Source organism: Sinocyclocheilus anshuiensis, unplaced genomic scaffold (assembly GCF_001515605.1).
Source record: "Sinocyclocheilus anshuiensis isolate Anshui unplaced genomic scaffold, SAMN03320099.WGS_v1.1 scaffold213, whole genome shotgun sequence".
NCBI classification, from domain to species: domain Eukaryota; kingdom Metazoa; phylum Chordata; class Actinopteri; order Cypriniformes; family Cyprinidae; genus Sinocyclocheilus; species Sinocyclocheilus anshuiensis.
Window position 1 is genome coordinate 140,637 of NW_015540860.1, and position 12,079 is coordinate 152,715.

General features: G+C 38.2%; 1 protein-coding gene across 1 annotated transcript in view; it reads left to right on the plus strand.

The window, feature by feature from the left end:
- The window catches only part of ncor2 (nuclear receptor corepressor 2), a 186,402-nt gene that overhangs the window by 82,570 nt on the left and 91,753 nt on the right, over positions 1 to 12,079 (plus strand). The window contains exon 4 of the mRNA XM_016485508.1: positions 4,980 to 5,157. Coding sequence (XP_016340994.1) covers positions 4,980 to 5,157 — 178 coding nt within the window. The remainder of the gene's footprint in view (positions 1 to 4,979; positions 5,158 to 12,079) is intronic.

Consider the following 12,079-nt stretch of genomic DNA (forward strand, 5'->3'; position numbering starts at 1 on the left):
CTCCAGGGCATCCAAGATGTAGGTGACTTAGTTTCTTCAGTAGAACACAAACGAAGATTTTTAACTCGAACCGTTGAGTCTGTCAGTCATATAATGGAAGTGAATGGGAATCACGGCTTTGAGAGTAAATAAAAACATACACAAACAAAACCAAATTAAACCCTGCGGCTCGTGACGATACATTGATGTGTAAAGACACGAAACGATCGGTCTGTGCAAGAAACTGAATGGTATTTACATCGTTTTTTACCTCTGATTCACGCAATGTCCGAACTGTTTGAACTGCGGTTTTGTTTACCACTCGTACTGAAGCGTGTGTGACTCTTGCTGTGATTTTAGCGTAAACTAAGTGAGGACATAAATACATGAACAACATCTACAGAACTGCTCTGAGAGTCACTTCATGAGCATTTGACCGTTTCATTTGAGTAAAACTATCCTCATATCATATACACAGAAATGTAAAGGTATTCACGGCAGCCTGTCAAAATAAAAGTTCAGTTTAACTTGAAGGCATTGGCAGAAATATATTACTATTGTTCAGTAGAATGTACGTAATAGTAGGCTGCTACTACTACTACTAAAATTATTTAAACCTTATTTTTAAGGAATAATCATACAATATTTCTTCAGTGTTTTAATTTGTAATATTAAATTACCTTTATTTTCCAAAAAATAAAATTAGTTTAAAGGGGTGCTATTTTAAAGATCATTATTTTGTGTATTTGGTGTAACAGAATGTTGAAATGCTTTGAAGTCCAAAAAACACATTATTTTTCAAATACTGTACATTATTGTAGTTCCTCTATGCCCCGCCTCTCTCAAACGCGTCGTTTTCTACAAAGCCCCTCCTTCCGACAAGCAGTCTGATCTGATTGGCCAGCTGACCCAGTGCATTATAATTGGCCGAACACCACAAGCACGTCCCTTTCCATAATCGCGAGTTACAGCTTTCAACATAAATGTAAAGACAGTAAATAATGTCCTTAGTTTTACCATCAGTTCAAGCCCGAAAGGGGAACAGAGTCGCATGACAGACACAGTGATGATGCTCGTATGTATTTGCAGTACACAAGCCGCGATTAAGAAAGCTGACTCCACTGTGATGTGACCCTGTCTCTCGCTCACGCACACGCACACACACACACACACACACACACACACACACACACACACACAACACGATACTCTACACGACACAAAACTCCGCATTCGAACAGTCAATAGCAAATACTTAAACTATTAAGAAAACACACTTACAGTAGCTAATTCAGAAGCACCAGATTGTCATAGCAAAGTCGGAATTTACCCATTTTTTTAGAAATAACCTTTGCACAGCCAGCCTTGTAGGGTGCAAAGTTTGTAGCCTTGAAAGTTGAAAGCTAACCTCTCCTAGGTTCACAAAACTGTCGTCCATAAAACGCATTGCACAAATTGTTTGCCGTTCTGTTGTAAATAAATCTTAACCAATGATTCCTCATTGCATCTACTTTCAGAAGGCCAAATAAAGTGCTTTTGCATTTGCCTAGAAACACACAGCTTCTCCCTGACATGGCTGCATCAACACTAACTGCGGTTACTGAAACCACGCCTTCTTTCCTTGCGTGCACATTTGGGCGGCATTATGCAAATATTCCCACATAGTGACCTAGATATGTGGGGGCGTGTTAGAACGAGCCGTTTTAGGGGGGCATCGGTCTGGATCAGCCTTCTCTTTTAGATAGAATAAATCCTTTTGTAGGAGACTTAAAAAAATAAAACATTTCATAGGGTCCTAAACATGTAATTTTTGTTAAACTTTTAACAAATTAACTTTTTGACAAATTTAACTCATGATTTTAATTAATTAGACATGTTTTGGATTAATAGAATTTAATTTAACCATTAAAAAGGAGTCCAGAAACATAAAAAGTAAAAAAAACGAAATGAAACGCTTTGAAGGTGTCTTTTGTCTGTAGCATTCACATATCATGCTAAATCTCCTGCTCTGTTTCATTGTCTATGTGGTGTGGAATGGCTCACATGCATGTACGTCAGCATTTGTTTGTATAAATCACAGTCAGTGCTGGAGTCTGTGTGTACGGTTTATTTAAGCTGGGTAGACTGTGTAATTAATATGAGGGATACACCCATTTATGTTTTCAATTGTGAACAAACCCACACGTTTAGACACACCCACACACTTTTATTCCCTTGATAGCATAGCATATACACTCAAGCTCTATAGTTTTAAACCTCGGCAAACATTGTCTGGTTTGTCTTGAGAATCTTTATGACCTGATTTCACCTCTGGTTATGTGTTTAATACTTACTGTGTTTAAATGCAAAATATGTGCAGGATATTGTTAATGTATATTTTCCAAATGTCTAACAGACAAAGTCTGCACTGTGTTTGTGCTCTGTGGGCAAAATAATGGGGATGTGTAGATGTCTAGGGGTATAGAGTGCATGTGTGTTTATTTAGTGTGTTCACATTTGTCTAATCTCTGGCTTTGGCACAGGAAGGGAAGTCTTTTGAAACAGGGTGTGTGTGTGCACATGTGGTTTTAGTGTGATGTGTACCGTTGCCGTTCAGGGTTATTGAGTTCATGTGTGTGTAAATATATTTGCTCTTGATCAGTCTGAGCTACAGGAAGGCCTTCACAGGCCACCTGATCATACAAAGTAAAGCAGCCTGCCCCTATTTGGGCCTCAAACAAAACATGTACAAGTAGACCGGGACGGTTATGTGAAATAAAACCAATGTTTGGGACACTGATAACATGCGTTTGGGAACACAATATGCACCATGAAAAATTATCATATTTTTTCTTACACACTAAAGATTTATTTATAAAAATATTAATAATAATAACAACAACAGCAAGAGATATTTTATTATTATTATTATTATAGGTTCATGTTGTGGTCATGTTTCGGTGTTTCAGAGTCACTGATTAGATGGCAGTGCTTTATCTCAGACTATATTGCAGCTATATATGTGTGCGTGTGTGTATATAACAGAAAGGACCGGTGTTTGGTGGTAATCGAGAACAAGAGATGGTGTGTATGTGTGATTGATGTGGATAATGTATTCGTGTGAGGGTCAAGCACCTCTTTTTTCCTCTTATATCTCACACTTTGTCCACCAGCATCAAGGTTAGTTTACTCTTCGCACTCTTGTGTGAAAAGGCTCACTCCTGTACCAAGCACGGCATGGCACTGTTGCCTCCGCAGCACTCAAACATTGCAATGGTTAGGCTCATCTTTGGTCTAAGTGACCTGTACTTATCAAATTATTTGTGAAATAATTGCAGAGATCCTGACCTGTCCTGACTGCTCTTGTATTACTGGGTGTTTCATTAGACCCATCCTTAATGGATGTTTAGCACTGGTGTTATGTTGGTATGTCTATGTGGTTTCTCAGTCATTCAGGTCATTGTATTGTATCTTGTAGATTTTTTTAGACATGTTTATTTTTCTCTCATTTATTTAAATAAATGCATCATATGTCAACTCTTTAGGTATGTACAGCATTTCTAAAATCTTGTCAATAGTTAATTGCTATTTGTTGTAACTAGGGCTGGTAATTTAACGCGTTAATTAGATTAATTATGCTGAAAAAAACACGCTAAAATTTTTAACGCATTTAATGCACTTGCCCCGCCCCAGACCTATGGTGGGTCATCTGACATTTCATAAAGTCGATTGATATGAGGCAGGGCAACAACTCAATGCGTGATGGAACCTAGAGAACGTGGTTAGAAAAAATTAAAGATATGGGGCAAAAATGCCCGTTTGAGTTTTTGTCTCATATTTACATATAGTTAAGCAATATCACACGAGCAATAGGCATATATCACAATAGTGCAATATCACACGAGTGCAAATGTGATACTGATCTTATACAACAGTTCAGTAAGTAAGAAGTTAATATTGTGTTATTTTAGACACAATGTTGTCTGTTTTGCTCAATTTTGCCAACGAAAATATAAAGACAAAGCAGAACTGTTAGTCTCTGAGCAACACACAGCAACATTTCATTTCTTAATGCACGTTTTGAACAAATTGGGTGAATCATTTGGGGCTTTGAACCATTGGCGCGTTGGATTTGAAGCGGCGGTCCACAGACCGATCGGTGAATGACATCAAAGTACCGCGAGAGCGATTCAAAAGCATAAGGAGCCATCTGTTCTCGATAGCTCTTGCGGTACTTTGATGTCACACACCGATCTGTCTGATGGTGTCATGATCTGCTTCAAGTCGAACAAGCCTAATGATTCAATGGACCATTCATAAAGAACCATTTACTTCACTCCTGAATGAATCAGCCATTTGAACGAATCGAATGAATAAATGACTCGATGACTTAATCATTATTAATATCTCCATAGTAATAATAATAAAATTAATAAAATAAATTATTAAAGGTATAGTTCACCCACCCAAAAATGACAGTTGTGTCATCATTTACTCACCCTCATGGTCCAAAAGAGTATATGTAATAAATTTTATCAAACAAAATATTTCTTGCTGAAGCTACTTTTTGTAATGTCTGTTTGATGCTTTACACAACAATGACTTCAAATTATCTTTTGGGAGTAATTTCTTAGCCAAATTTGATGTGCGATTAATTTGCGATTAATTAGATTAATTAATCACCACGTCATGTAATTAATTAAATTAAAAATTTTAATCACTTACCAGCCCTAGTTGTAACAAATTTAGTTCGGCCCATTCTGGTATTAAATGCCCCTTTTTCATGATCCTATTAATTCCCAGTGGATAAAATCAAGTCTTGCCCTCGTTATCAATTTAAAGCATTTTGTATTACTGGAACCACTGTCGTGGTCTTCTAGTGTAACTGCTGTTAAATGTCAGTGTGTAAAAAGACGAAACTGCTTTGTTAACCTTTTAATCCTGACATTCTTTTTGATTAGACTAATGTCTGTCTCTTACCCATAATTCACTTCTCTTCTTGCTCTTTTCTCCCCCTACAGAGGTCAAGAACCCCACATCCGATATGAACACATTTACCTACAGGACCCCGGCAGCCAATCAGAAGTGGAATACTCTGAGATGAAGCGTCCTCGCTTGGAAATGGGGAGAGAGTCTCTTATTCGTCACTCAACTCATCGTCAGCCCCTCACCGTGGGTGGAGCTGAGGAAATGGCAAAGGTTTGCAATTTTTTTTTTTTTTTTTTTTCATCATAGATGTTAATACCTAGATGTCATATTTGTAACTATTGCTAGTTAATGCGACATGTTCTCATTTTGGTGGAATAAAGATGCAAGTGAATTGCTAATTACAGTCTGCAACTGATGGCATTCACACATTTTAACCTTTAATCTCAAATTTAAACTACCATTTAGGAGTGGGCGATACACTGGTAGACACGATTAACCGGTAGAGATTTTGGACTATCGTCTCTATCACAGTGTTGTGCTTAGTGGTCATGAAAACTTTGTTTGCACGTGTTTTCATTGTGGTTTAAAATCAAGTGACTTTAAGCAATTAATTGAAATGCAGTCAGCAGCAAAAGAGAACTCATTTCGCTATATGTCAGAGAGGCCCGCGAACGTGAAGACGGTGCTCATAAAACGGCATTATTTTTGTCGCTTTATATGCTTGAACGGTTAAATTGCCCCTATTATGCCTTTTCGAATATTACCTTTCATGCATTGTGTCATGTAGCTGTATGTGAACATAAAATATCTGCAAAGTTGTGAAGCCGACAGTGCACGATAAATAAAGTTATTGTCTATAAAAAAAAGAGTCAGCTCGCAATCGCCTAAACGAGTTGTCAGGAATTCGAATCTTATTCTGTTACAGCTCTACGTCACGAAGTAACACATCTGCATAATGTCCGCCCGCGTTCTACGTCGCCAACTTGCCCGCCCACAAACAGTAAAATTTCTGTGTGGTTAACATCATGTCGAGAAGACGCTGTATCCTACGCTGTGAGAGTAAATTTGTTTTATCACATCTTATAATTACCACAAACTTGTTAACACTTGACACTTACCACTGAGAAACGTCCTGCTCCAGTCGTGCTTGCGAATCAGTCTCTTGCCGATCAGCCATTTCAACCGTTTCATCAGACTCCGGCTCGAATTGGTAAGGTACAATCGATACCATCTTTTCTATGTATTGACAAGTCTCTAGGGCTGTCATTCGAATTGGTAAGGTACAATCGATACCATCTTTTCTATGTATTGACAAGCCTCCAGGGCTGCCATTCCATCATGGCAATGGGCGTTTCGTTTCCGACACGCGCTGTACGCGGTAAACCAATCCAGAGCCAGTCTCTCTACGGCTCTGGACCAATCACAAAGGACTGTGCCATCTGACCAATCACAGCAGTGAGGGCTCACAGAAAGGAGGGGTTTAGAGAGACTGATTCTTTGAAATGCTTCGCACAGGTCGTTTACTAATCATTTAGAAATGAGGTAAAATTAAATCTATTTTTTGAGAAAACTAACGTGTTTTTTGACCTTGCATGCATGTAAACATGTTTTAGGAGACTCAAAACAATATTAGCAACCTTAAAAATGGCACAATAGGGGCACTTTAAATACACACACTTGTATGTTTCAAAATGCTCGTCTTTGCAAGAATCCCTGTAAACACAATAATTTAGGTATTAGGTAAAAGCAAACAGCTGAGAAAGAAAACGTGTGTAACAGAATATTGGATCCGGGCAGCTGTTAAAGTGACACAAGTCTAATATTCCTGCAGTCTGTCATTCATGTTAATCAAACAATAAAAGAGAGAAAATCTCTCACTGCTCTTGACTTTTGTAGCTTTAAAAAGAAGAAATATATATATTTAATTTACACAATGAAGAATATGCAGTGTTTTTACACATTTAATTACTTTATACAATGTATGTAGCATTTCTTGTTTATTTGTTCTACTGTAGTTTTTTTGTCTTATTGCTTGTAATTAGTTTCCTATTCTTATTTAATCACTGTTAAATAAGACTGCTTACTTCAGTGAGCTTGTGTTTTTTTTTATTTTATTTTTTTATTCTAGGCTATTATTAGTTTTTGGTGATATTGACACTGGTGACAAAATTATTGATTTATTTATGAAAAAAGAAATATGGTATCAAAAATGTTTGTCAAAGACCTTATTTAAAGCAAAAATAACTAATATTGTGACATCGTTACAGTGAAATAACATTAAAATTAATAAAAAGTATGTAGCGTTTATTTATTTGTTCTACTGTAGTTTTTTTTTTTTTTGTCGTATTGCTTGTAATTAGTTTCTTATTCTTATTTAATAACTGACTGTTTACTTATCTTCAGTGAGCTTGTGTGTGTGTTTTTTTTAATCTAGGCTATTAGTTTTTGGTGATGTTGACACTGGTGACAAACATTTGGAATTTGTTTATGAAAAAAGAAATATGGTATCAAAAATGTTTGTCAAAGACCTTATTTAAAGCAAAAATAATTATATTGTAACATATCGTTACAGTGAAATAAAATTACTCATATCGTAATATAAGATTTTGGTCATATCGCCCACCCCTACTACCATTCAAATGTTTTTCACAAAACTATTAAGTCGCCCAACATACATTGTTAAGCAACGTACATGATTGCCCTTGTATTTCGCTTCACCCATGAAACCTTAAGTTCGTGTACTTGTTCAATGGTTTTGTGTGTAATTGGCAGCAAAATGAATATGACTGCCTCTAGTGTACAAATGCAGAAGAAAAGAGTTAGCCTAAGAATCGATTAATTAGCATACAGAATCGATTAATAAGAGAGAATCACATTGCAGCTGAGATTTTTTTTGTTTTTTTGTTCCTCCCACACCTAAGTAGTATCTTAATTTAGCATTAGTTGTGGCAAACAGAGAGCTTTAACTGACTCCTCAGGCTTGTGCATTGTGATTATTGTGGGATTAGGCTAGAAAGGATGCTGCATGCTGTACGTGGATTAATCTGACTGTAGAGAAGAGCGATAATAATGTTCAACAGATTATCACTTAGTCCATATTTATTGGCCTCGTAAATCAGCCTGTCTGTTTCCGTTGGACTGCGTTTTTATCATCCTGGCCAGCACTGCCATTTACCACCACACAGGCCTGCTGGGAACCGGCACGTGTGTGTAGATACTGTTTGGGTTGTGAGTGTCTAAAAGATTGCATCTTAAAGAGTTATGTCAGTAATACCAGAACCTCTGACTTTGCAGCTGTGGTTTTATATGTTAGGCTGTGAGGGAATGAATGTGTATGTGGTGTAATGGTAAACAGCACAGGCAGATGTTTGGAATAACTGCAACTTCTTAGGAACTCTCTTTTTTTTAGGTCAGGGGCTCTGTGAAGCGTTTGTGTGTGTAGGTGGAATATATGTAGCCTCTCTATAACAACATACTGCTGCCTCGTACCATGTGAGATCCATTTCTGGTGCTTTACAACTGTAGGTGTCACCAGACTGTATCAGGTTTTGCCAAGTGTGCATCACATAGCCAATACTGAGAGTGTTTATTGACTGCTTGAGAGACTCGCACTATTCTCTTCCTCACAGGAACAACGAGACCCAGTAGATGAGTCAAACTGTGTGGGAAGAGTCACAATGTTGCTGGCAAAATTTTTAAAGCCTTTGCGGTAAAATCTTTGCTATAGGAACGGTCTCATCTTGTGGACAGTAGGGGTGCAACGGTTCAACTTACTCACGGTTCGGTTTGTGTCACGGTTTTAGAGTCACGGTTTCGGTACGGTTCGGTATCTGCTATGTTTAGGGAAAAAACGTCTCAGGTTACTTGTGTAACCATGGTTCCCTGAGTAGGGAACGAGACACTGCGTCCTCTAGGGGGGCAAAGATACAAATAAAATAAACAGTGCTTTTCAGGTTTTTTAGGTAGCTCTAACAGTTTTTAGGTACAGAAATTGAATAAGTAATCAAATGTAAAACTACATTGCATATTTGACTGTATAAATTAAAAATTATTCCTTATTAAAGTTACAAAAGTTACGCACTGATCCTGTTTGTTCAGCCGACTATGTCTGCTAGGATACTCACCAAGACGGGCATTTTGACATAATTTTTGTGTGAATTTGTCCATTCAAGCACAATACTTCAAAGAGAGCTTAATATTTGCGCGCGTTCTGAGACGCTGGTTCACGCGCTTCAGATGAGCGCGCACACAGATCTTCTCACTGCGTGCGCTAGTTTGCGTCTTCTGGCTCTTTAATATTTAAACTGGCAAGGCTTAAATGAGTTTAGTTTAAACACAGATAGCAACGTGTGCTGTTCTGGTCTCACCTGCGCTATCAACACATGATGACGGCATACATTTTTTCTCTCATCGCTGTAATGTATTGGGAAGCCAGAATTTGTATCCATCAACAGAAACATGCATTAGCCAAACTCTAACAAACCATATTACAGATGCATTGTCAGATTTAAGTTGAACCTCCATCAACAGAAACATGCATTAGCCAAACTCTAACAAACCATATTACAGATGCATTGTCAGATTTAAGTTGAACCGCGGTTCTTGTGCATATCGAACCGTGTGTGTTCGCAACATTTTTTATCGATTTTTTACAGAGAACCGTTGCACCCCTAGTGGACAGAACAGCCTGAAAGGAGAGCACTTGAAAATATCTCTGTATTCTATTGTAACTCTGTGCTTTATTAACCACCACAGCAGTTCAGCACCGAAAGTGAAAATCACATTAAAATTTCCAAAGAGAAATTGATTCTTAGCAATATAACCTATCATGAAGTCCCAGGGTCTTAAATGATAAAATGCATCTGTAAAAGATCAGCTGATAAAGATAAAAAAATGAACCAAAAATATTGAAGACTAATTTAATTTTCTATGCAGTATGCATGTATTTTTAAAAACAAACCAGGGCTCCAGACTGCGACCATTTTCTCTGCCGGTGCCAGTAATTTTTGTGAGCGGTCGCACTAGCGCGACCACCGTGTTGTTTAACTCATAAGCGCTGCCATTTCTGTTGCATATGAGAAACATCAAATGGCAAACGGAATGAACTAAATTGCTACTCGTTTGAGCTGTGCATCGAGGACCGTTTGTCAGCTCGGACCACGACACAAACAGACTTGTCCGAGCTCGGAACAGCTTTACTTGGGAACCAAAGTTGAATTCGCGACAGTGTTACAGCACAGCACTGCGAGATCCAGCGAGAAGTGTTTGAATTCGCCGCAGAATGAATAAAGATTACTGTGAGATCTAACGAAAAGCATTCAAATTCTGCACAGAACTATAAACAGATCAAATGGCGCTGACATGGAAAACCAGAAGCTGTATCACGAACTACAACCATGGTGTTCTGGCAGAAATAGTCCAATGTTATTACATTCATTTCATTCATCATTCATTTCAGGGTTTGTACAACCTTTTGAGAGAGAAATTTAAGCAATTTTCAGTTACTTTCAAGTAGAGATGCTCCGATTGATCGGCTGGAGATCGGTATCGGCCAATAATCACATTTTATGACTCGATCAGTACTCACTAACTTGGCTGATCTCACGAACTGATCACAATTTGATGATGTCAACGCGTGACGGCGTACATGATGCATGGGGACATAAATGATTTGGCGCCGCAGTCATGTCATCGCCAGTGTGCTTGTGTTTATACCAGTCGCGGCACGTTTCTGAAACGGCTATCCGCGCTGCTTGGCTAAAAATAGTCTTTTGTGAGTTGGCACAGCATGGAGGACAGAACAAAACCTCGTCGGAGCCGTAAGGGATAACGGTAACATAATACGCTGATCATGGACTGCTTTTAAACGAACATTTATTTATAAAACAAAATATCTTCTTTGGCCATATTAGCTTACTCAATAGCATTAACACAGGCTTTACTTTACAGGCTTGGAATGTCACTGTTTCTGTCACTGCAGCTTCCCGATCAGGCGAACGAACGTGAAATCGTCTGCCTCATGAAAAAAATGTATTTAAAAAAATGTAGTTAATATTTGCATCCGTTCAGGCGAACACACACACACACACAAACAAACAAATGAAATTGTCTGCCTCATGAAAAAATGTATTTAAAAAAATGTCGTTAATATTTGCATCATTTATGATTTATTTTATCCACCCGTGACCCACCTGCGAATAATCAGAATGAATTATTGCATTTTTTTTTATTACCCGACCCGCGGATTATCCACAGCGCCCGTGGATATAACCGTGATCAAACTACTCCGTTTTGTTCTTCCAGTAGTTTAAATGTTTCTGTTTCTTTTTTCCTCTTCAGTCTTATATTGGACAGTATTAAACCTTATGTGTTACATAAGACTTCTCCATGTTGGAGTTTAAATGCTTCTATTTATTTTGTCCTCTCTCTAACATTGGACAGTGTTAAATTAAACCTAATGAGTTGCTTCAAACTACTCCAATTAGTTATTTTTTTAATTGAATGTTTATTTTGTCCTCCACAGTTTGCTATTGGATAATGTTTGAAGGGGTCATATGATGTTGCTAAAAATAACATTATTTTGTGTATTTGGTGTAATGAAATGTGTTTATGCGGTTTGAGGTTCAAAAAACATTATTTTCCACATACTGTACATTATTGTTTATCCTCTATGCCCCGCCTATCTGAAATGCGTCGATTTTTGCAAAGCTTATCGGTCTGAAAAGCAAGGTGTGCTGTGATTGGCCAGCTATCCAGTGCGTTGTGATTGGCCGAATACCTCAAGTGTGTGACGGAAATGTTGCGCCCCTTACCATATTGTGATGCCGTGTCCCGGCCGGAGCGAAGAGACAAAAACATTAAAACCCATTATAAACGAGGCATTTGTTGCATCTAGTGGGGACATAATTACGGTTTATAATTTATACTGTACTTTTACGCGTTGCATTGCGTGTAAACATGTAAACGTGTAAACATAAAACCATGTCTGCATTTGTGATCGGAGAAATGACAAACAACAAGCACTACTCTACACTGCTCAAAACTCGCGTTTGACCGAATATTTGGGTTGAACTAGCCGGGGGCTAGATTGAGTGGCGGCCGGCGGATTCGACAAAGGAGTGGCCGGCAGGCTTCCGGCAACCACATGTGACGACCCCAGGCTGGACTCCGCTTCGTCCATGGTGAAAGCCGA